General features: G+C 35.7%; 2 protein-coding genes across 3 annotated transcripts; both read left to right on the top strand.

The window, feature by feature from the left end:
* Positions 1-1,541: 1,541 nt before the first annotated feature.
* On the top strand, positions 1,542-16,346 carry LOC111404530. The gene is made up of 23 exons (XM_023033322.1): positions 1,542-3,321; positions 3,398-3,507; positions 5,800-5,811; positions 5,941-6,052; positions 6,257-6,295; positions 6,392-6,555; positions 6,627-7,016; positions 7,096-7,179; positions 7,404-7,784; positions 8,487-8,568; positions 9,371-9,494; positions 9,667-9,737; positions 9,840-10,088; positions 10,231-10,478; positions 10,665-10,895; positions 10,988-11,209; positions 11,313-11,366; positions 11,462-11,527; positions 11,628-11,768; positions 11,883-11,936; positions 14,973-15,032; positions 15,249-15,647; positions 15,929-16,346. The coding sequence occupies exons 1-23, from the start codon at positions 1,860-1,862 to the stop codon at positions 16,097-16,099; spliced, it is 4,926 nt and encodes a 1,641-aa protein (XP_022889090.1). The 5' UTR covers positions 1,542-1,859; the 3' UTR covers positions 16,100-16,346.
* A 1,846-nt stretch (positions 16,347-18,192) lies between these two features.
* LOC111403603 (transmembrane protein 50A-like) lies at positions 18,193-21,125 on the top strand. 2 transcript variants are annotated; one of them, XM_023032171.1, is made up of 4 exons: positions 18,193-18,535; positions 18,605-18,698; positions 19,359-19,458; positions 20,940-21,125. In XM_023032171.1, the coding sequence occupies exons 1-4, from the start codon at positions 18,403-18,405 to the stop codon at positions 20,961-20,963; spliced, it is 351 nt and encodes a 116-aa protein (XP_022887939.1). In that variant the 5' UTR covers positions 18,193-18,402; the 3' UTR covers positions 20,964-21,125. The 2 variants fall into 2 exon arrangements, with proteins under 2 accessions (XP_022887939.1, XP_022887938.1); XM_023032170.1 differs by having other exon boundaries at positions 18,198-18,535; positions 19,306-19,458.
* The last annotated feature ends 4,770 nt before the right edge of the window (positions 21,126-25,895 follow it).

The raw sequence follows: 25,895 nt of genomic DNA, 5'->3' as shown, positions 1-25,895 counted from the left end.
TTACTTTAAATGGGTCACCAACCATTCCATTTTTATGGTCAATGTACAAGAGCATAAATGGTATCATTAACCCAAACTACCAACCTAATAACCCAACTAAATAACTTGGACCATTCAAAAATGTTGATTGTTTTCGAGTCGTGCCAAGTCTATGGCGTCAATAAATTATCCGTCAGTTGTTTTAAATTGTCGTCCGAATTTATTGGATATCAAAACCTAACAAAAATATCATGGAATTAGCACGTGGTTAACATTTGGTAATCTATATAACACGGTGCTTACTTTATATAACTATTTGTATTTACTTTTTTTTACTAAAATCGTGGATTATTATTATTATTATTATTATTATTATTATTATTATTATTATTATTATTATTATTATTTTTACGTATATTCAGGAACATTTATTGCATAAATTAGCTTGCCACAATGCATGAGTTTTCAAAATACCTTTATAATTACAAACCACGTTCAAGACTCCCAATGTTTTAGTGGCATAGTAGAAAACTTTGTAATTGAGAACTCAAATAGACTTTTTTTTTTCACTTATAAATAAGCAGGAAAAAGTTAGGATCCAAACAAAAATACCATAACTTGCCAAGTTTGAAAGCCCACATGCATTTTTCCCTTAAAAACGTAATCAACAAGTTGTACACTCTAGCATCTTACATAGGAAAACAAAACCAATCAAATCATTTCATGTCGCAAATCTAACATGGCTTGTTCGAAACTCTCACTGAGACGTGTCATATACGTCTTACACTGCACACTATGCACTTGAAGGACGCTTGTGGAAAATTAGTTATAACACAAACTACGTGCAGGACATGTTATGACGATAGAATAAACTAGATTTCATTCCGTAGGTACCAAAATGGATTGATATTAACTTTTGTAATACACAAGCCAAAAAAATTTAGAATTTGTACAAAAGTACCTTAATTTATAAAGTTTGAACCCTCTATGCAATTTTCCCTTATAAAGGAATCGTCAACTTATATACTCTAAAAGTGCATTTGATTGCAAGAATGTAATTTGCATGAAAAGAAAATAAACTTTAGGCAATTCAATTATTTAAAATTTATTTGTATGAAAATTGTTAATTAAATGTGTTTGATTAATTTAATTTTTAACTTAAAAAATATCATATTTATCTGTTTTTTATTGGTGAATAGATGAGAGAGAGTGAATAAGTAAGAGAGAAAAATAGAATAAATTTCTTAAAAAATAAAATCATACTACTCTTAAAGAAAATATTTTCCTAAATTTTGAAAAAAATATGATTACGTGACCAGAACTAAGAAAATATTGACAATCAAACACACTCTAATATTAAAACACAACCAATAACATCATTCCACATGACAAATGTATACTCGTGTGACGCAATTGCTCGCTTGGAGCGTGACACATATTTTGGGCCCGGTCAAAAAGTCTCCTCGAGGATGAGTCCAAGTGTATGACGTCACACACTCAGTCTCCATCTCTCTAAATACGAACCGCCCTTGTCTGCCTCCAAAAAACGCGACTCTCTTTCTCTCTCTATATTGCGAAAATCCAAAAAACGGATCCCAAACAAAACTGACCCTCAAAATTTGAAAAACTCACAATTTTACCCCCAAACCAAAAAAAACCCTAACTCCCGCCGCACATGCACCAGAACGTATAAAAATAGGAATTTGTATAATCCTCGTGCATTTCTCTCATTTCTTGATGAATATTTGGGTATCTGGAGAGGAGGATTTGATTCTGTGGGTTTAATTTTGATTTGATTTGACTTGATTAGGATTAGGTTAGGGTTTCGAGGGAATGGAATGCTGCGGGGTTGGTGGTGATGGAAGTGGGCAGTGAAGACGATGACTGGTGGTGGCCGCAGATGTCAGAGGCGACGGAAAACCATGGCTGGTGGTAGGGTTGCCCAAGCCACCACCGAAACCACCGAATCGAAAGAACAAGATAGTAATAATTGCCCTAATTTGACACCTGAATTTACTGAAAAGCCCTCGAGTTCCAAGAAAATTACGAAACTACCCCCGTCCCCCATAATTGAGTCAGATTTCTACACTCAAGCTCTTAAAGCTCTCTCTTTCCGCTCTCCCTTTGATTCTGACGACTCTCAGGCTCTTTCAGCTCCTATATCGGGTGCTTATAATCTTCCCAGTGGGGTGTCTCATTTCTTAAACAGACACTCCGATAGTCGGAAAAGGCAAAAGAAGTCGCATTTGGGTTCAGAGAAGAAGTCGTCGGTCTCGGGCCGGCCTCGTGGAGGTAACATTTGGGTTGAGACCGAGGAGTATTTTCGAGAACTGAATGTGGAGGACGTTGAGAGGCTCCACAAGGTCTCAAATGTCAGGTTCTCTGGCGACGAGAAGTTCTTCTTTGTCCCTACTTCTTATAATAGTGAAAATTTGCTCACTCGATATGCAGTTTACAACAGCATGCTTGCAAGTGCTTGTCAAAATGATAGTTCTAGTTCAGCAAATGGATTTGAAATGGATCATGATGTTAAGGATGAGGTTGATGGAATAATGAACGCAGAGAATGATCTGGATATTATGGACGTTGAGAGTTTGGGTGGAGAAAATACGGAGTCAGCTACTAAAGAAGAAAAATATGTAGAAGAGGGTGACAATTGTGAAAAGGACACTTCATCTTTTAGTGGAATAGAATGGCTCTTAGGATGTAGGAATAAGGTTTATTTGGCTTTGGAGCGTCCCTCTAAGAAACGGAAGCTTTTAGGCAGAGATGCAGGGTTCGAGAAGCTTCTCCTGGTTCATCCGGTTGAAGGGTCTGATTTGTTATGTCATTACTGTAGTTTTGGTGACACGGGCAACCAGTTGAATTGCTTGATTAAGTGCAGTTCTTGTGCCATGGTGGTCCATCAGAGGTGTTATGGAGTTCAGGAAGACGTTGATAGTTCTTGGTTGTGTGCATGGTGTAAGAGGAAGAATGATGTGGGGTTCAATAGTGAGAGGCCGTGTTTGCTGTGTCCAAAGCCCGGTGGTGCTTTGAAGCCTGTGCAAAAGAGAGGCTTCCCTATTGAGAGCGAGGGGTCTGAGGTATTGTTTGCTCACTTGTTTTGTTGCCAGTGGACACCTGACTTATATTTGGAGAACACTAGGACAATGGAGCCAATAATGAATCTTGATGAAGTAAAGGACTCTCGAAGGAAGTTAATTTGTTATTTGTGCAAGGATAAGTTTGGTGCCTGTGTTCGATGCAGTAACGGTATGTCCTGCTGCTTTCCTTATGTAACCGCAGTCTACATTTCTTTGTTGGATGACAGGACAGAAGAATGTTGCTTTAATTGGAATCTATGATTATTTGATTTATTTTGAAATGTACTGCATAGGTGCTGTGTATGACCTCCTTATCCTGTGTTTTTCACAATTAGATATCCGCGAATTTGATCTTTTGGAGAAATCTGGCTTATTATTTGTAAAACCATTTTGTAAAGGTGAACATAATAAGAAGATACAAACTGATAAAATTGCTGTTTATTCTGTTGGTTTTTCCCTGTTTCTCTGGTCCCCTTTAATCTTTTCTTTCAATTTCCTAAAAAATAAATTATGCTTCACCACCTTACTAATCAGCTAAGCATGAATTAATGAAAATTAATTATCCAGACTTTTGTAAAAGCCAATAGTAGTTGGTGTTTATGATTTTACTACTGATTTTTCCTACAATTTGTGCTGACTTTAATTGTTTAATAATTGGCTTTGTGCACGTTAAGAAATGCTTGTGATATTAGGTTTTAGATGCCAAAGGTTCTACCACCTTGGTTTGGCCTTTTCTCATTTTCCTAAAGTTCAGCCAATCTTCAATTTCCCAAAGGTTCCTGCAGGCTGGCTCCTGGATTTTCCAATTTCATTTCTAGATTGACAAATAAACAAGGGTTTCAAGAGAATCTTGGCGTTGCTTTTCAAAAGTAAGAGTGTGAATATTCTTTGAATTGTCTATTTAATACACAATATAATGGGTGTGCCCTTTTCCACGTGTTGAGATCAGTTGGCCGTTCGTATAGTGCATTGATAACATTTCCGCAACAACGTCAAATAACAAACTAAGCCGGCTTTTGGTGGTATTTATTATGCACTTTTTTTATCCAACAGAAATTTTTATTGGATATGAGATACATATCTTTTCTGCCATCTACTTAGGGATCCAATGCAACCACGACATCTCATGTTAATGGCTACATGGTGGCTTTTTAAGCCTTTGGTTCAGCTGTACATTGCATGGGTCCTACAACTTTGATTAACTTTTTCAATCACATATTTCATCAACTTTTATTAAAATCTACTAAAAATTTGATTCTTATCTGCACAAAACAGGGACTAAATCTTAGACATGCCCCCTCTGTTGCATAGACACTTCAATTAGGGCAACATCGAGGCGTTAGCGACACTCTACCATAATTATTTTTCTATTTTTATCAGAAATATTATATATTTCTAACTCAAATTATTAGTAAATAACAAATAGGTACTCCTTTACAAAGAAAATTAATAACAAATATAAAATTAAATTTATACTATATAAATGAAGAATTTTAAAGAATTTATCTTATTGGACGCACATGTCCGTGTGAGTGCTTCATAGCATGCCATGGTTACTTGTTCTTCTGATAATTTATCTTCAATGAGTGCTATGTTTGCTTAAGTTATAATCTCTTTCTTATTATATTCAGTTTTATATGGTTACGTTTCCATCCTAAGATCTTCATTTCTGCTATTTTTTTCTTGTTTACATTTTGTTCTTTAATAGTCCAACACGCACACAGTAGCATCAACCGCTTTCCACAAAAACCTTTTAAGCTTATGGGGATCTTCCTATAGATCATATCTCATAGAATCCTTGTAGCACTCCTTTTTATTGACCCGCTCTAATACTATAGATTACATCTTCTTCAAGTTCTTTTACCTATTTAAACAAAGGATATACTAACTATACTAAAAGGGAATTCTACGTATTCCGTTGTGATAAATTTTCTGTAAAATGGTTAGATACACTGTATAGATCCTTAAGATTACATAGTCAAATACAGTTCTCTACAAAACACATTCTTCTGTCGCCATACAGTTCTTGACATCTCGCTGCACTTCAGAAGTATCATTTCTGGTTTTCTTTTTTGTTGCTTCTTAGGCCCTGTTTGATAGCACAAATTTTCCATGGAAATAGGAAATTTAATTCCATTTTCCACCTTTTTGCATGTTTGATTGGCCAAATTTTCTTTGCAATTGGTCACGTGACCCCCCTTTTCCACCTTTTTGAGGAATTGGTTTTCCTATGGGTTTGGTGGTTTTTGGTTTTTCGGGTTTTTTTGGGGCAGTTGAAACAACTTTTATCCCCAGTTATAATAAATTCTATCCTTTAATGATAATTTTTATGAAAAACAAAGTCAAACGAACACTAAAAGATCCAAAATTTCAATATTTTTCAAGTAAAAAATTATACCAATAAAACACATTTAATTAGCAATTCTTAGTAAAACAAATTTCAGGCCATTCAATTCCTTGGAATTTGTTCTCTTTCTACCCAAATTTCATTATTGTAATCAAACTGACCCTTATTGTTTCTGTCTAAAACCCCAGGTCTAGACGATAAGGACTGCAAAATATAGAATTTAATATTAGAATTCTTTTATCTTATTTCAAGCACGGAACAATTTTGTTAATTAAATTGTGTCCTAATAAATGAGTCTTATGCATTAAAGGCCTCTGATTTGAGGAATCGTGTTTTACGCTTTTGGGAAATTATTCTCTCTTTATGTGTTAATTCACTTCACCTTTGTAGAATGCTGACATGGTAGCTGTCTAATTAAATTTTCATCACGCTTAAGATTCAATCAGATATATCAATTTTGAAAATCTTTATTATTATTATTTCTTGACAATTTTCAAAATTACAATAAACATCATTATATAATTTTACCAGAAGCAGCAATTTATGTATGGTTGTGTTATTGGGAGATTTCCACAATCTGTTTCTTTAAAAGAACATGTACGTTTTGTTCATGTTATCTTAGTTATATTATTTTTGAAAGCTGGTATTCGAAGATTGCATTAATGGGGATATTCAGCATTTTGTTAGAAAGTCACATATTGCTATGCAATTAATGATTTGTACTCGACTATAGCTAATAGGGTTTCCCTATTAACTAAATTGGTCCGCTTTGGTGTTTGTCATAGTTAGGTTCAATTTTCTTGTAATGGTCAAATGATGATTGTATTTTATAATTGCTGAATTGCAGAATATTTTTCTGCATCTTTATTTGAATATACATGCAATGGTCGGTCCTATTACGACTGAATCTTATAATTGCTGAATAACAGAATATGTTTTTCTGTTTGCTTCCTTCTTTTTGGCATATGGTGTTTGGTTATAGGCTTTAAATTCTTATCAAATGTAATCCACCAAAAATGGTTTCTTCGGTTTGCTCCCTTGTGGGATTTTGGTGCAAATTACTTCAGGAACCAAATTGTGGTTGACACTATGCAGATTGGTAAAGGTTATGTTAAAATGGAGTTAGCAAGAGGAATGCTTCATGTTGTTAGAGAAAATTTATTAAATGTTTTATATTTGCTTTTGTTCATAGTTTCTTCACTGCCTGTATATTTTAGGTTGAGTTACGTGCATTTTGCTTGAAACATTCAAAGGCCCAGAATAACCGTGGAGCTCAACAGACTGGAGATACTTCTTTAGCAGTTGATTCTGTTTCTAACGTAATGCATCAACAGATGGCATCGACAGCAAACGAGCCTCGCAAGTTACAAACTGGCCAAAGTAATGGTGATAAATTGGGCGATCATATTAAAACAACTGATGTGGATCGAAGCAAGCTGGATGGTAATATATTGCATGAACAATTGTTAGATAATAGGTCAAATGCCAAATCTCAGCTGGAAAGTGGTGATGCACAGCACCCTGTAGATAATGATGCATTGGATAGGAACAGTAACAAATATGTCAATGCTTGTGATTCTTTGAATTTTATCAGGATACTGAAGAAGGTATTGAAATTGTGAGTATATTAGCACTAAGTGCTGGAGTTTTTGTTTGTTTAGTGAATTATCTCCTTGTTTTTCGCAGTTAATTGATCTGGGAAAAGTTGATTTAAGAAACGTGGCTTCGGAGATTGGTGTATCACCTGATTTACTGAGCAAAATATTCATTGTAATGTGCATTTTCGTCATTTTCCTTGTCTGTTTCCTATTTTTGGGTGAATCATTTGATTAAAATGCAAGCCAGTTGCATCTGATGCTTGCCTGCCTACCTATTCGCGTAGGTTGATTCTGGTGTAATCAATTTATTTATTTTTTTGTAAATCTTAACTTGAAAAGAAAAATCTGGTTTATGCTTGGAGGTATAGCATTTTAATTGCCTTTACATTTGTGCAGGATAATCATATGGTTCCTGAGTTGCAATGTAAAATAATGAATTGGTTGAGAAATCATGCTTATATTAGCAGCTTTCAGAAAACTCTGAAAGTGAAAATGCGATGTGGAGTACCTCCAAAAGATGGGGTCAATGTAGCTGATGGTGTAGGTGCTGTTTTCGTGGAGGAATCTGATATCTCTGATGTTGTCCCTGTTAAATCTGTTCCACCTCGAAGAAGAACAAAGAGCAACATTCGGATTGTGAAAGATGAGCATTTAAGCTTTTCTAAGGAAAAGATTAATGATGATGGAATAATAAAGGCTGATGTTGAAAATGGCCTTTTTGATGGGGAAGACTCAAATGGTCTAGGTGGGGAGTATGTTCTTGATGGAACCAAGAAGGTATTTCTTATTGGATGTTTTGTTTGTTTTTGTGATGACAATTATAGATAAATCGAAGTAAACTTGTTTAGTATAGCCTATGTGGAAGTCAAATGACCATGGATTCACATGTATTCTATCGAAGGTTTTCCTATTTTCTGTAATTAATGGTTCACATACAAATGGTTTTAAAACAATAACCTGCTCCTGTCTCTTATGTATTTTTATCTTAATAGACTAAACCATATTACTTTCATTTTAAAGAAAATTGGATGGTTTGATTTTTTGCTCCTCTGGACTTTTTGCGACTTCAAGCCACTTATTTTTTGCTGTTCTCATTTCAAGAATTGTTTTTGTGATTTAAAGTTCAACCTAAACAGTAAAACTGGTATTTTTTGATTAAAACACAAATTCATTGGAATATTGTGTAAAATAATCTTCTTGTTGATCCCTGAAGCCGAAGCATCCCTTCTGTTTCAAAAATGGATGGTAACTATATGTATTACTAATGAGTTTTCGACTTCAGAACTAATTATTTTATGAGTTCTTTCACTCAGACTAGTTTCACTTTCCTATTAGCTGCTTTTTTGGTCATTTTAGTTAAAGCACATAAAATATTATTTTCAATGGTCACTTTTATGCCAGACCCGTGTGTGTTATTTCAGTTCTTGTAAGGTGTCCAGTGTTGTATGGAAGTTATATTTTATTTTCAATGTTATGCAGATCACGGCTAATCCAGCGCAGCACCAAGATAATCCAGCAAACAGTTCTCTTAAAATTGAATGTGGTTGGTCTGTTCGCCCATGTAATGTTGTTCTTTGGTTTTCTGGAATTCCATTTTATACATTTAATTTTAAGCCTTGCTCTTTTGAAGTGTTCTTTGGTTTATATTGTTTCTGTAATAATTGGAATGAACCCAAAAGGAATAGTAAATAATAATGTAAAGTATTGATATAAAGATAGCAATGAAACATTGATGCTTTTCCTTGCCAAGAATCGGTTATCTGCAAAGCTGTCAGAATGAAACAACTTGATGAAATTTCTATGAAAAGCCTGTTCTTCTTGAATTGTTGAATTTTTTTGGGGAAAAATTACGTATATCTGCAAAACTAGTAGAATGAAATATAACATATTGAAATTTCAATGAAAAGGCTGTACTTTCTTCTTTAACTGTTGAAGAAAATTACTTAAGATTTAATGAAACATATAATTTGTTTCATTTCACAAAACCAGGTTACTGTGAACAGTGTTAAGACATTGGCGCACGAGTTGTTTTTTTATTATTCCCTATACTGAATTTTTGAAAATGTGATAATATAAGGGCTTTTCTTTTAAGTTTCAATATCTAGTGTTGGTGTAATGACGAATTAAGATTGAAGAGTAGAATGGCCTGTGAAGTGTAGAATTTTTTTTTGGGATGTATAAAAAGGTGAAGCATGGTAAATTTGATTGTTTGGAGGGGATATACCAATATTTGCTGTTTTTATTTGGGAGTGTATTGTTTATGTAGCTTGGTTTGGGCAGGAGGTTTGCTTCCATATTTCTTTTTTCTTTTTCTTTTTTTTTTCTTCTCTGGCTTTTCATGCTCACCTTGTCTGCATGGACAGATGAGCCGTTAAAAGCTTTGAGCCAAAGTCATACAGATGATTGTCAAGTTGGGGGGGCCACAGCAACTGAGCGGAATACTCCTGCAAATTCTGATATGGAGAATAATCCTTCACTCTTGCCGATGTAATTTTTACAACTTGACATTTAGTTATCATATTGAATTATTGATCAAGAAGAGGTTTCTGCATTCTTTGTGGTCGCCAATAGCCTTCTTCTTTTGGTTTTCCCCACTCTAAGCTAACAGTATCAGTGATTTAGTGAGAATACTGACAATTTATGTTCTCTTGTCTTGTAGAAATTGGGAAGCTATGTCCAATTCTTACATACACCCATTTATATACAGCAAACTGATGCAAATAAAAAATGGTATGCTATCCCAAACTGCATGTCGTGAGTCTGATTGTAAGATCCCATCTGATGCTCCTTTGGCATATCTTGTTGGTGTTGGGTGGTTACTTAATTTGGCAGGCTTAGGAGAAAGAGAAGTTACACACTTAGAAGCCTCGTCTAGTTCAGGCTTTTGCTGTAATAATCACAAATTACAATCAACTCCTGGTGATCAGACTATCAAGTGCGATGGAGTAGATCTTGATCTGTTGGTCAAGGCGAGAAATGTGGGTCTCTTAAAACTGTCTCCAGAAGATGAAGTAGAAGGGGAGCTTATCTATTATCAGCACAGACTGCTTCGTAATGCTGTTGCCAGGAAACACTTTAGTGGTCTGTACTTTGTCCTGTTTTAACATGTCTCCTATTAATTTGGGCACTGTTCCGTTTTAAATTTCTGTGTGCATTTTTTTGTTGGATTTGTGTGATAGCTTGTGGTATCTTACCGTATCACTTTTTGTTACTTTCTATGCAGATGATTTGATACGTAAGGTTGTTAGGATTCTTCCACAGGAGATTGATGTGGCAGGAAAACAAAAATGGGATGATGTGTGTGTTAGTCAGTACCTCTATGAGCTTAGGGAAGCAAAAAAGCAGGGAAGAAAAGAAAGGCGGCATAAGGAAGCTCAGGCCGTATTGGCTGCTGCAACTGCTGCAGCTGCAGCTTCCTCTAGGCTATCATCCATTAGGAAAGATGCCCTTGAAGAACCTGCACTCCAGCAGGTTGTATTTCTGCTTGTGCTTTATTGAATCATAAAATTACATACATACATACATACATACATACATACATACATATATATACATATATATGTATGTATATATATATATGTGTATATATGTATATATATGTATATTATTATTATTTTTTTCTCTAGTATTTATTTTTTTATACATATTTTTTGGCAGGATCTTCCAAAGATGAGTGCATCTGATGGAAGGTCCGTGTTATACTCTCAGCAGAATCCTCGAGTGAGAGAGATTTTTTCAAGATCCGCTGTTGCAAGGCCTTTGTCAGATACGAACTCTGATATTTTCCAGTTAGCTCCAGACTTTTCTAGAGAGCATACTCGGACATGTGATATCTGCAGTCGGTCCGAGACATTTCTCAATCCAATTTTAGTCTGTTCAAAATGCAAGGTTTTACTCTTAACATATCATATTTACACCACTGATATTTACTTTTTCTTAGTTCTGTTTCTGATGCATAATTCTTGCTTTTTGTCTGGTAGGTTGCAGTTCACATAGATTGTTATTGTAGTATCAAAAGCTCAACAGGGCCATGGCATTGTGAATTATGTGAAAACTTGTTTTCTTCTCAAAGCTCTGGACCTCCAGCTACTAATTCCTGGGAGAAGCCTTATTTTGTTGCAGAATGTGGTCTATGTGGTGGGACTGCAGGTGCTTTTAGAAAGTCAGTTGATGGTCAATGGATTCACGCGTTCTGTGCTGAAGTAAATAATCCTCTTTCATCTTTTGCTACTCATTCACCACCATCTCGCAATGTCATCCTCTTTTCATTTTCATCAAGTGTTTGTTTTACTTTTCTCATGATAGTGGGTGTTAGATTCAACATTTAGAAGGGGTCAAATAAATCCTATTGAGGGAATGGTAAGTGAATTTACAATTTGAGGCACATTTGTATATGTAATCCTAGACTGTCTAACCCGTATTTATTACTGTTGTTTGTTCTGTTATGTTACCAGGAAACAGTGTGCAGGGGAAGTGAACTGTGCATTGTGTGCCTCCGGAAACATGGTGTCTGCCTGAAGGTGAAGATTTCCAAGAGTTGTGGTTTACCTTTTTAAGTTCTTTGTCGAGCTATTTAATTTTCTTCGTCAGGGAACTTAAGTTATTTTTGTCAATCTTCAGTGTAGTCATGGTCACTGTCAGAGCACCTTCCATCCTACTTGTGCTAGAAGTGCTGGTTTCTACATGAATGTGAGGACTGAAGGAGGCAAGTTGCAGCACAAGGCTTATTGTGAAAAACATAGCATAGAACAGAGATCGAAGGTTGAAATTTTATTTTATTTTATTTTATTTATTTATTTATTTTCCCTGGTTATTTGTCCTCATTGTCTGTTAATAATCTAACATTGATTGTTTTTACTTGATATACTCCTGCAGCCTGACATTCAGAGGTGTGGACTCGAAGAATTTAAGGGTCTTAAACAAATCAGGGTATGTGACCATAACTACATGCATGTTATAATTTATAACAGAGCATTTTGGTGCAAGTTGTACTCACTGGCACTGCATGTATCATTTTTATTTTGCCCGTGTTAATTATTTATCTTCCCAAAGATGTTTCTGTATAAACTAGTCAAGTCTATCTCTTCAGATATGTTGACTAGATTTTATAATAGAGCAATAAAGTGAAGCCATAGTTATAATAAACGGCCGGTCTAGCTGGAAAAGCAGTTAACTGGACTAGACATGGTCCGGTTACTCTTTTGGACATGTTCACAATCAGACCGACCATTAATAGTCCAACCTATTCCCAGTCCTGTTGCTTGCTTGGACCTGTGCACAATCAAACCGACCGACAGCCCAGACCTAACCGATTACTGGGTTAACCACTGACTTGTTCTTCCATAATTTTAAATGACTTATTTTGGGTATTGTAAAAATATTTCTTTATATAATATAAATTTTGTTTTATACCTGTTATCAATTATTTTTTTGTTGAAATATTTTAAATATAAGTTTGATTTGTTATTTAATAATAATTTTGAGTTAAAAATATATAATATTTTTGATAAACAAAGAAAAATGACTATGGTGGAGTGTTCGAGAGTATCGGTATACATGCTTGACACGAACGCGTCATCCTAGTTTAAGTGTCCGTGCAATAGAGTAAATTATATTCTAAAATGTAGAGAAATTGATTGTAACTGAAATTAACCTAACTAAAGATGTTCAATAGAAAAGTAAAATTAAGATAATATATGAGCATTGTAACTTTTAAGCAATTTGTAGAGTAGGAAATTGTCAAAGGACGATTCACAATATCATTTTCGAATCAACATTAAATAAATATAACGTCAAAAAGTGTATATAAGTTATGTCTTCATGCGAGAGGGATGAAACATGACGTACAAAATAAAATAACAAATATGGTACTTTTCTCATGAGCGATTATCCATTTAAAACTTATAATTTACCATGAAAAAGTAAAAATAATGTGAATCTTCAAAAGCTTTAAATATTTTATCTAGACATTTTCCCACTTATCTCAGCAGTCATCCATTGGTTGAGCCGGTGACTTGATAAGGTCAGTATCCAGTCTAGTCTAATAACGAAGAATTAAACATTATAAATGTAAAGGCTTGGATGTAATTTTCATTGAGGTATGATTTCTGCTCTATCTTCTTGATCTCCCTTGACACTGCAAGTCTTAGTTTTGACGATAGCTTTTTTGGGAGCTGATAAACCAAAATGTTGATGTAGATTGGGAGAGAGGGTAGAAATGGAAATTACCAAACCAATATTTATGGATTATTTCCTAGTTTTATTCTAATAATTATGAAAATAAATAAATCTAAACTTTATCAAATAAATTAAAACAAATCAAAATATATTATGTACTTGTTCCTAAGAATTAATGTTTTTATGTATGGAAAGTTCTTTAAGAATATCCATTAGAATCTTCATCACTTGATGACTCGGGGAAATTTGATTGTATATGGTTAGTGACAGACCGAGCGGCAACAGTGATCTAAGTTAATGGGTTATTGTAGTGTGATATTATAGCGGTGGTACTTTTCAAGTGCTGGTCAGCAGTTACTATTAATGAGCAGCGATTGCTATTGCGAGGGAAGTTCAATGACTGAGGTGAGAGATGAAACGGAAGTTGATAACCCTCAGACCTTAGATGGGGAGACGAATGGAAGGTTGCTTTGAATAGTTTTTGGCACAATTCTGTGGCCGCTTCAACTTCAGGTCTTCAAGCTTCTTGGTGGCAGACTGAGCTGCAGTGATGATTGAAGTTGGTGAATTATCAACTATAACGAGCGAAGTTCAATGACTGAGGTGAGAGATGGAATGGAAGTGGTTAGCTCTCAGAGCTGAGATGGGGAAATGAATGAAAGGCTGCTTTGAATAGTTTTTGCCAACAATTTTGGGGCTGCTTCAGGTTTTCAAGCTTCTTGGTGTGTGATGGCGGCGGCAAGACCTTAGATGGGGAGACGAATGGAAGGTTGCTTTGAATAGTTTTTGGCACAATTCTGTGGCCGCTTCAACTTCAGGTCTTCAAGCTTCTTGGTGGCAGACTGAGCTGCAGTGATGATTGAAGTTGATGAATTATCAACTATAACGAGTGAAGTTCAATGGCTGAGGTGAGAGATGGAATGGAAGTGGTTAGCTCTCAGAGCTGAGATGGGGAAATGAATGAAAGGCTGCTTTGAATAGTTTTTGCCAACAATTTTGGGGCTGCTTCAGGTTTTCAAGCTTCTTGGTGTGTGATGGTGGCGGCGGCGGCGGCGGCGGTGGCGTGGACCTTTGATGATGATGTATTGAATTTATAGAGATGGATTGGAAGGAGAGAGTTTCTCTTTTGCGATTGGATCGTGGCTTATTAATATGTCATCATGGAGATTTTAGCACTTGGTAAAAAGACGAAGGGGGTTGCAGTTGGCTTGGTGGGAAGATGAGTTGGTTCACCATTGAACGATCGTTTAGGAATATTGTCTATTCCATCTCAACGCTGAGGGGAGGACAAATGTTATTTTCAGAACTTTGTATCTTCTACCTACTATTAGCCCTTTGGGAGGTGCATGTACCCTTTTCTATTTTATGTGCTCTTAATCTGTACCGACAGAATCCAACTCTCTACGTTCCCCTTTTTCTTTTGTTATTTCAATGAATGTGTTAATAGTATTGGTATTAATCTGCTCGTTTGGAATTTCTAAAACATGAAGAGAAGGAATGCTCCAGTTCTTTTGTGTATGTCATACACAATTTGGTTGTCAAGTGTTATTCCTATTTGTTCTTATGGATGACGGTGTCTATGGCTATTCATCTTATTCAAATTGAATTTTCATTTACCTGATTATTCTTTGTTTTATTTTCTTTGGCTGGCTCTTTTGTTTTTGAAATGACCACATATCAGCAGTGTATATTGGTTTATGTTATCGTATCACCTGTTATTATATGTGGCTACTTTAACTCTTCATTTGATGGGTTTGTTCTCTCTGTACTATGGATTATTTTATGCAGGTTGAATTGGAAAGACTGCGTCTTCTATGTGAAAGAATCGTCAGACGAGAGAAATTGAAAGTAAGCCTCTGCCTACCACTGTAACTTTACCTCCACCTAGATCTTCTTCCCCTATTTACTCATCTTGCATGGTCCTCTTTCTAGTTTTCTTTCAAACAAAGCGTAGTGCAGCTGCATTTTTCTATATAGAATTTTGGCGATTTGGCCTTTTTGCTGGTTCCATCACTTTCACCTGAACTGCTGAACGATCATTTCCTTCTGTTTTGTACTTTGCAGCGTGAATTGGCTCTTTGTTCACATGGTATTCTTGCTTCAAGTCGAGACTCTGTTCTGTCTGCTTTGGCTCGTCATCCTTTTTATCAAACTGATGTTAGTTCAGAATCAGCTACAACCTCAATCAAGGGTTATACCTATGACTACAAACCAGGAAGTGAAACAGTGCAAATAGCAGATGACATGACAGTAGATAGCACAACTACAGGTAAAAGGCGGGTTAAGCTTCCCATGTCCATGGACAATGACCCAAAAACAGATGACAGTTCTACATCCCAAAACCATTCAACCCTAAAACCTATTGAGAGGATTTCATTTTCTGGGAAGCAAATTCCTAAGAGACTTTCTGTTGCATCTCGGAATATTTTGGATGATGTGGACAAGCGGTCACAATATAGAAATGTAAGTGCTTGTTTGATGAAACTTTGCTAAAATTTTATCGGTGTTTCACTTGGTCAAACTTTGATTTTAACTATACATTTCATGGGACTCACAACTTTTATTTAACTTTTTAACCACACATTTCAGCAACTTTTATTAAAAGCTTTTTGAGATAATCCCCGACTATGTGTTTGTGAGGTGGTTGTGATTGAGTTCTCTCTTCCTTCTTTTAATCATCTTGTCAATTACTAAATTTTATAATTGAATTAGCCAAATATTAACTAGCACTTAACATAATGCAGCATACTGAAACTTTTGAAAAGGAGTTGGTGATGACATCAGATCAAGCATCTATGAAGAATCAGCGGTTACCTAAAGGATTTGTTTATGTACCCATTCGATCCCTTTCTAAGGACAAGGAGACTACAGATTCAAGTTCACAAGAACCAGCAGAACAAAATGGAGAGACTTGATTCTTTAGAATCTTAGATGCATTGTTTAATGTTGGAAATTCCCATTGTGGAATATTCTCTTTCATGGCACTACAAGGGCTGCCTACCCCCGCCCCCCTCTTTTCATTGTTGGGATGAGGAAGTTTTATGTCTTTGTTGTACATGCATGTCTGAGTACACTGTGTACAGTGGGCTGGGGTTTTTTACCGTTGCATGTATCTCAAGCGGCTCAATGTGTTTAGTTAGGTTGCTTTTTCCTTCTTTTAACCAAATTTTTGTTTCCCAGCAGAACAAAATGGAGAGACTTGATTCTTTAGAATCTTAGATGCATTGTTTAATGTTGGAAATTCCCATTGTGGAATATTCCCCCGCCCCCCTCTTTTCATTGTTGGGATGAGGAAGTTTTATGTCTTTGTTGTACATGCATGTCTGAGTACACTGTACAGTGGGCTGGGGTTTTTTACCGTTGCATGTATCTCAAGCGGCTCAATGTGTTTAGTTAGGTTGCTTTTTCCTTCTTTTAACCAAATTTTTGTTTCTTTCTTTTTTACTTCTCAAAAGGGCAATGGAAGCTCTGCTTCTTGTAATTGTATACATCTGTCGGAAGGTATTGCCTACTTGTGGGCTTTGTAAAGTTGGTGTAAATATGAACTCACAAAAGATTTGGCCCAGCAGAAAATGATAATAGAGTAAACATAATTTCTAGTATACAATACTCGTGGGTGAAATTTTTATTTCTCGGTTTAATGATTTACATTTTCTTGGCATCCCTCTTGTTTACCTATTCTTACTGCGAATTGTTTCTCTACTGGGATGATGCATGAGAAACTTGATAAATGTTGGCAAAATTGAATTGCAGGCAGTCTGTCGGGTCTTCAGCTGGATTGACACTGCTGATTCAATGCTTGCTTGGTGAAATTTTGAGGATACGATCTGCTGGCAATTGTGTGAAGGTATGATTACCCTTTTTTCTGACTTCACAAACTTGATTTTTGACCTTAGAGGTGCTATCGAAGACCACTTATGCTGCAATGAGTAATGGCGTATTAGAAGTCTTTGTCTCGCAGGTCTCAATGGACTGGTCAATAGTGTTTATAATTTTATAGTTGGGGATTTTAATTATTCAACATGTTTACTCATTAAGGCAATTGGCAATTGGGTTTTCTTACTGTTGGCTGTAAATTAATGTCACAGCAGAAAGTACTTATAAATTTTGCTCTCTTGGAGACATGGATACGAGTTACAAGCATATATCATACCCTTTTCTGGGAGATGTAATCCATAATATTCCAAATACTGTGCATCAAATATGTGTGCGTTTGGCTCTTGGCTCATAGAGCGTCATACCAAATATCCTCAATTCATTTGTTATGAAACTCCTTGTAACAATTGAGGCCTAGATCCAAGTTGCAAACTATTATATACAGTCCTTTTTGGAGATCATGACCCAAGTCATTAACTCTTACGTATTGAGGAATACGAAAGAATTTTATGAGAAAAAATGGGCATATACTCTCTTGAAGCAAGTAGTACACATGAGGTAATACGTGGACATGAAACTTGAGTCATTGCACTCTCTTTTAAAATTGATTTGAATCTAAATTTGAATATATTTAAAGTACATTTATTTCATCTCTATTTTCTTCATTTCACACAAAAGGAAAGCTAAAACTTATGTCGAAACTATTTTCTTGAAAATAAGAAAGAACATGAAATTAGGTGAAGAGGATTTTCGAGTCTTTCAAGTATACAATAAATTTTGTTGGTTAATATTTATTGGAATTGAATCTTTTAATATAAAAATAATTTTTTTTAATTTTATAATTTGTTTTAATTCAAAAAATTACTTTTATGCTATTGAAAAAACGAAATAAAAATTACTTGTATGTGTACTACAATTTAAGCCACGTGTTATGTTCTAAAAAAATGTGATCAGATCTTATTGTATCAGTAATATTTTTACTGTAGCTGCTCATGATCAAGAAATCATTGATTTTACGTGTCGAAAATGTTTGACTGATTAATTTATTTGATAAATTATTGACATTTTTTTTATTAAAACTTCGAGTAAACTTGTATAGGCTCGTAAAAATTTGAACTTGGCCTCAATTGTATCTTAATAGTAACAAAATTACTTGATGCGTAATATTACCAAACGCTTTTTCGAAAACTAAATATACATATCAAAATCCTACACTTCTAGGGCAATCTGGAATCAATCAAATCGAATCGAATCCATAATTCAAATAGTTCCTTTTCGATCGAATCAAAGATTATCAATTCCCGATTGAATAATAAGATCACCGTTGAGATTATCATTATAAATGGATATAGTGGAGTTGTGGGTCATATTCGGTCCTGGAGTCGCCGGAGCAGTCTTCGGCGCCGGTTGGTGGTTTTGGGTCGATGCCGTCGTTTGTAGCTCTGTTAAAGTTTCCTTCGTCCACTACCTTCCAGGTACGTGCCTGGCTTTTTCTTTAATTAATTGAATTTATCGGTTTGATTTTAACGCGTTTTGTTTTGCAGGAATATTTGCGTCATTGGCTGCTTTGATGTTCAATTCCGTTAAGAAAGATGACGTTATTGATCAATACTCCCCATATGACGAGGGCGAATGGAGGTTAGTAGCATTAGCAATTATGGTATACTCGCGTATAGTTAGTAGTTATTGTCGAATTTTGTATATTTGGGGGATTGGTTTTGCTGATTAATTAGCAAATTGGAAGACATTTTTCTGCATCATTGGTTTTAGTTTGTTAGTTGCATCAGCTGAAATGCTAAAAAAGTAGCCTTAAAGAAAATAAATAAGGAGAACATCAAGTTTTCGCGGTCCTTGTGGTAAGAAATTTTGTTGTCCAGGTGAGTTTGAAATGAAATACAAATCTCTATCCTAAGCTTATGCGTATCCCAATGAGTTTAACTTTCTAGCACATGCATATCCCAATGAGTTGAAATCCGGCAGCTAAACATGCATATTATGTAATTCTTGTGAATTTTCTAAATCTATCTGTTCTCCCCCTCTTTGATGATGAGAGTTGAGCTGAATCCCTTGACCAAATCCTACAAACCAATTGCTCACAAGTAAACGATCGTATTCCTGTGTCTGTTTCCTTCTCTAATTTCATCCATTTGTTTAAATTGAGACTGTTGTAAACTATGCAAAATATTTACTTTGTTGAAGATGTCAAGAGTTTTTCTTTAGCTTTTCTTGTTTCTTTAAACTGCAGAGGGAAACTTTGGCTTTTCATAGCGTACATTGTATCCTTCATTTCATTGGCAGCTTCGGTTGGCCTATTGATACAAGATGCTCTGGTGAAGACTGGCCCTTCAGCATGGACAGGAGTTGCTGGTGTTTTTCAATGTGTGTTTGTATTAATAAGGTAACTTATTTTTAGTTTGATGGGAAGTTACCATAGACGCCCTCTTCCTTTTCTGTTCATATCTAGTGGTGATGCCTAAGGTTTGGCGTAGGAGGAAATTGATCTGATTTTTTCCAAGTTCTGCCCTTTATATTCTTTATTATGATTATGTATTTTATCCATTGAAAGGTCCAAACTGAGTAGGTCTATAATCTCCATCTAAGACAGAACGTGATGAAATTAGTAGATCCAAAATATTTGGTCGAATCCAACAGGACACGCGCACACACATCAGATGACGTTATTGATCAATACTCCCCATATGACGAGGGCGAATGGAGGTTAGTAGCATTAGCAATTATGGTATACTCGCGTATCGTTAGTAGTTCATGTCGAATTTTGTATATTTGGGAGATTGTTTTTGCTGATTAATTAGCAAATTCGAAGACATTTTTCTGCATCGATGGTTTTAGTTTATGTTAGTTGCATAAGCTGAAATGCTAAAAAAGTAGCCTCAAAGAAAATAAATAAGGAGAACACCAAGTTTTCACGGTCCTTGTGGTAAGAAATTTTGTTGTCCAGGTGAGTTTGAAATGAAATACAAATCTCTATCCTAAGCTCATGCGTATCCCAATGAGTTTAACTTTCTAGCACATGCATATCCCAATGAGTTGAAATCCGGCAGCTAAACATGCATATTATGAAATTCTTGTGATTTTTCTAAATCTATCTGTTCTCCCCCTCTTTGATGATGAGAGTTGAGCTGAATCCCTTGACCAAATCCTACAAACCATTTGCTCACAAGTAAACAATCGTATTCCTGTGTCTGTTCCCTTCTCTAATTTCATCCATTTGTTTAAGTTGAGATTGTTGTAAACTATGCAAAATATTTACTTTGTTGAAGATGTCAAGAGTTTTTCTTTAGCTTTTCTTGTTTCTTTGAACTGCAGAGGGAAACTTTGGCTTTTCATAGCGTACATTGTATCCTTCATTTCATTGGCAGCTTCGGTTGGCCTATTGATACAAGATGCTCTGGTGAAGACTGGCCCTTCAGCATGGACAGGAGTTGCTGGTGTTCTTCAATGTGTGTTTGTATTAATAAGGTAACTTGTTTTTAGTTTGATTGGAAGTTACCATAGTCGCCCTCTACCTTTTCTGTTCATATCTAGTGGTGATGCCTAAGGTTTGGCGTAAAAGGAAATTGATCTGATTTTTTCTAAGTTCTGCCCTTTATATTCTTTATTATGATTATGTATTTTATCCATTGAAAGGTCCAAACTGAGTAGGTCTATAATCTCCATCTAAGACAGAACGTGATGAAATTAGTAGATCCAAAATATTTGGTCGAATCCAACAGGACACTCGCACACACATGTTGAGAAAAACAAATAGCAAGTGATTTGGCAATGCAAGTATGGAGTTTAAGTAGATTTATATCGAATATCTTGCTTTACTGTTCAAATTTTTGATATTCTTCTTTTGGAATCTGAATTTTTGTGCAGTGGTCTGATGTATTGGACTTGTAATTCAGAATAACTTGGTACATGCAAAACTCTCCTTCATTGCTGCGAACTGTTAAACCTTGTACCTGTATATTTGGTATTTTAAACAGGATTATAGCTTGATCCCCTCTGTACATGTGTCTTTTATTATTATTTGTTTATAAGCACTCGTCAAATCTAACCAAACATGCCATATATTGACTTGAAGAATGCAAATTGATGCTGCAATTTTTCCTTTTCCGACCAATAACAACAAATTAAGATTACCAAATTTGGGATTAGTAACACGAGAATTTTCAATTCAACAATCTTTCCGTGCAAGCTTAAAAATACAATGACATAAATAATCAAAGATAAACTACTAAATGAAGAACGATGGTTCAGGTGAAGAGTTAAAAAACTGAAGGTAAAACCATAACTAATATTCCGATTTCTTTTCATCCCATATAATTTACCAGAAAAATATGACGGAAAAGGATAAAATACGTCAAAAAGCTGAGCCAAGTGCATTCCGTAGCCTCCTTTTTTGCAACATGTTCAAGCAGGTTAGCTTCAAATCTAAGGAACGAGAATTTTATTTTATGTCTTTCTACCCAAAATAAACAAAGAACATAGAAATTAACAGTCTGCCAAGAAAACTGTAGTACCAAAGAACTTTTTGACATCAGGAGTTGATTCAGCACAATAAATGCCTGGAACAGCAGCACGAAACTCACACAGCATTGTGCATTTGGGCCGACCACCTATTCATGTACTGTGGAGTTAAAAACAGAAATAAAATAGATAACCACATTCCTTTAATCAACTATGCAGGCAACAAGTGATCACCGTGCATAAGTTCCTGGAACTGAATGTAGCTCATGCAAATGGTTCAGTTTTGCCTTTCCGTCTTCGTTTTTACTTTCTTATAATCTCTCGTTGGTGTTATAATTCCCAGCACGGTTTTTACCTCGTGTAGGAAAGGTTCCTATGTCTATACAAAGGGAAGGTAGCAAAACTTTAATTCACTTAGGCTTTTAACCTACACGCATTAACTCCAAACAACACAAAACTTACGGTAATAATTGACTATAACGAGTCCAATTAAATATAGAACATATAGAACAGTAAACATTAAGCAAGATTCCCTCCTGATAAAAAGTATTGTTCTCCTCCTCAGTGAGGCCTTCATCTTCCCCACCATTTTCGTCCCAACCAAGAGAACGAAGGAACGCAGCCTCTTTTTAATCCAAGATAAATTGCTCCGTTAGGACATATGTTCTCTCCAAAATCAGATATTTTTCGAGTCTTCTTGGAAGTGTCAGGAGCATCAACGTTACAGCTTATATCATTACCATTTTCCGCCACACGAGAACTTTCTGGCTCACAACCTCCTTTAGATATATCTCCAGATGTATCTGTACTGGGAGATGAAGTGGCCAAACTTGAATCTGATAGAATGGCAGATGCGCTGGATGAGGCTTTTCCTCTCACGAGATTAAAAAAATTACTTCTGCTTTGCGATGGAGTTTGGGATGGCCTATCATCGACAGCCATTCTGGAATTTAAAGACATGGCAGCAACTTTGATTTCAAGAGCAGAAACTGAATGGAATTTAAAGACATGGCAGCAACTTTGATTTCAAGAGCAGAAACTATGGCATTGTTTGAACTCTTCGATGCAGTTGGAATTAATAAAGCAGTTGCCAAGCCGTTAGCTACTCTGCGATTTGCATTCCCATTCAGACTAGATGCAACACTATTCTTACGTCCTGGTTTCAGAACCAGAAACTTTACGGCATGAGAGGTATTTGGAGCATCAGATCTGACTTGGCGAACACGAGATTGAACAGAAACTTTACGGCATGAGAGGTATTTTGATTGTTTTGATTTATCAGCGGAATTAGGAGCCCTGGAAAGAATGTTAAAATTGGAAAGATTTAGCATCCACACATTCACTTTAGTGCCCTGACTCGAAGAATCCAGATGGCCTTATGAATGTGGGTAGGGATAGCATATGTCCCAAGAAAACTAGCATATACTAATTCTAAGATAATTCTGGCACAAGTTACTCCGCAAGTGAAAAGGGACAAAAGAAAACAACTGATCTAGCAAGGGATAAGTATAACAAACGCAATTTTTAACAAGTATATAATGGACAAGTTGCAGAGCACCAATCTAAACACTATAGTTTCTTATCCAGCAAAGCATTTTCTTTAACCTCATTATTGTGTTTTTCCTATTTGCATAGACAATCTTGGTTTATCAGGTCAGAAAATAAGTTCAGCTTTTCGTCTAGCATAGAAGTACAAGAAAACAAAACCAAACATAGACCTTCAAATGTCTATATATATATTGATTTAAGTTTCATTTTTTTTTCCCCGGTTGGGGGGTGTAACAGCAGTTCAAAGAGTATCCAAGAAGTGAAATAACCCACTTAAATAACCCAGAAAGAAGACAGAGAATACAACTAGTCATAGGTATCAATATTACCAAATTTGGGATTAGTAACACGAGAATTTTCAATTCAACAATCTTTCCGTGCAAGCTTAAAAATACAATGACATAAATAATCAAAGATAAACTACTAAATGAAGAACGATGGTTCAGGTGAAGAGTTAAAAAACTGAAGGTAAAACCATAACTAATATTCCGATTTCTTTTCATCCCATATAATTTACCAGAAAAATATGACGGAAAAGGATAAAATACGTCAAAAAGCTGAGCCAAGTGCATTCCGTAGCCTCCTTTTTTGCAACATGTTCAAGCAGGTTAGCTTCAAATCTAAGGAACGAGAATTTTATTTTATGTCTTTCTACCCAAAATAAACAAAGAACATAGAAATTAACAGTCTGCCAAGAAAACTGTAGTTCCAAAGAACTTTTTGACATCTATTTCTTTTCATCCCATATAATTTACCAGAAAAATATGACGGAAAAGGATAAAATACGTCAAAAAGCTGAGCCAAGTGCATTCCCTAGCCTCCTTTTTTGCAACATGTTCAAGCAGGTTAGCTTCAAATCTAAGGAACGAGAATTTTATTTTATGTCTTTCTACCCAAAATAAACAAAGAACATAGAAATTAACAGTCTGCCAAGAAAACTGTAGTACCAAAGAACTTTTTGACATCAGGAGTTGATTCAGCACAATAAATGCCTGGAACAGCAGCACGAAACTCACACAGCATTGTGCATTTGGGCCGACCACCTATTCATGTACTGTGGAGTTAAAAACAGAAATAAAATAGATAACCACATTCCTTTAATCAACTATGCAGGCAACAAGTGATCACCGTGCATAAGTTCCTGGAACTGAATGTAGCTCATGCAAATGGTTCAGTTTTGCCTTTCCGTCTTCGTTTTTACTTTCTTATAATCTCTCGTTGGTGTTATAATTCCCAGCACGGTTTTTACCTCGTGTAGGAAAGGTTCCTATGTCTATACAAAGGGAAGGTAGCAAAACTTTAATTCACTTAGGCTTTTAACCTACACGCATTAACTCCAAACAACACAAAACTTACGGTAATAATTGACTATAACGAGTCCAATTAAATATAGAACATATAGAACAGTAAACATTAAGCAAGATTCCCTCCTGATAAAAAGTATTGTTCTCCTCCTCAGTGAGGCCTTCATCTTCCCCACCATTTTCGTCCCAACCAAGAGAACGAAGGAACGCAGCCTCTTTTTAATCCAAGATAAATTGCTCCGTTAGGACATATGTTCTCTCCAAAATCAGATATTTTTCGAGTCTTCTTGGAAGTGTCAGGAGCATCAACGTTACAGCTTATATCATTACCATTTTCCGCCACACGAGAACTTTCTGGCTCACAACCTCCTTTAGATATATCTCCAGATGTATCTGTACTGGGAGATGAAGTGGCCAAACTTGAATCTGATAGAATGGCAGATGCGCTGGATGAGGCTTTTCCTCTCACGAGATTAAAAAAATTACTTCTGCTTTGCGATGGAGTTTGGGATGGCCTATCATCGACAGCCATTCTGGAATTTAAAGACATGGCAGCAACTTTGATTTCAAGAGCAGAAACTGAATGGAATTTAAAGACATGGCAGCAACTTTGATTTCAAGAGCAGAAACTATGGCATTGTTTGAACTCTTCGATGCAGTTGGAATTAATAAAGCAGTTGCCAAGCCGTTAGCTACTCTGCGATTTGCATTCCCATTCAGACTAGATGCAACACTATTCTTACGTCCTGGTTTCAGAACCAGAAACTTTACGGCATGAGAGGTATTTGGAGCATCAGATCTGACTTGGCGAACACGAGATTGAACAGAAACTTTACGGCATGAGAGGTATTTTGATTGTTTTGATTTATCAGCGGAATTAGGAGCCCTGGAAAGAATGTTAAAATTGGAAAGATTTAGCATCCACACATTCACTTTAGTGCCCTGACTCGAAGAATCCAGATGGCCTTATGAATGTGGGTAGGGATAGCATATGTCCCAAGAAAACTAGCATATACTAATTCTAAGATAATTCTGGCACAAGTTACTCCGCAAGTGAAAAGGGACAAAAGAAAACAACTGATCTAGCAAGGGATAAGTATAACAAACGCAATTTTTAACAAGTATATAATGGACAAGTTGCAGAGCACCAATCTAAACACTATAGTTTCTTATCCAGCAAAGCATTTTCTTTAACCTCATTATTGTGTTTTTCCTATTTGCATAGACAATCTTGGTTTATCAGGTCAGAAAATAAGTTCAGCTTTTCGTCTAGCATAGAAGTACAAGAAAACAAAACCAAACATAGACCTTCAAATGTCTATATATATATATTGATTTAAGTTTCATTTTTTTTCCCCGGTTGGGGGGTGTAACAGCAGTTCAAAGAGTATCCAAGAAGTGAAATAACCCACTTAAATAACCCAGAAAGAAGACAGAGAATACAACTAGTCATAGGTATCAATTGCCTGGACTGCTTAATTGCCAATTCCTCAAGCCTCTGGTTCTTATC

The sequence above is a fragment of the Olea europaea genome, chromosome 11 (assembly GCF_002742605.1).
Source record: "Olea europaea var. sylvestris chromosome 11, O_europaea_v1, whole genome shotgun sequence".
Classification (NCBI taxonomy): Eukaryota; Viridiplantae; Streptophyta; class Magnoliopsida; order Lamiales; family Oleaceae; genus Olea; species Olea europaea.
This window is presented reverse-complemented; position numbering and strand designations above follow the sequence as displayed.

Bases quoted from the DNA above. Each gene is read 5' to 3' on its own strand.
- LOC111403603 (XM_023032170.1), top strand. From the start codon at position 18,403: ATGGATATAGTGGAGTTGTGGGTCATATTCGGTCCTGGAGTCGCCGGA. The intron at 18,699-19,305 runs GTTAGTAGCATT...TTTAAACTGCAG, and splicing joins TATGACGAGGGCGAATGGAG to AGGGAAACTTTGGCTTTTCA. The intron at 19,459-20,939 runs GTAACTTATTTT...ATTTTTGTGCAG, and splicing joins TGTGTGTTTGTATTAATAAG to TGGTCTGATGTATTGGACTT.
- LOC111404530 (XM_023033322.1), top strand. From the start codon at position 1,860: ATGACTGGTGGTGGCCGCAGATGTCAGAGGCGACGGAAAACCATGGCT. The intron at 7,180-7,403 runs GTAATGTGCATT...ACATTTGTGCAG, and splicing joins TACTGAGCAAAATATTCATT to GATAATCATATGGTTCCTGA. The intron at 15,033-15,248 runs GTAAGCCTCTGC...TGTACTTTGCAG, and splicing joins TCAGACGAGAGAAATTGAAA to CGTGAATTGGCTCTTTGTTC.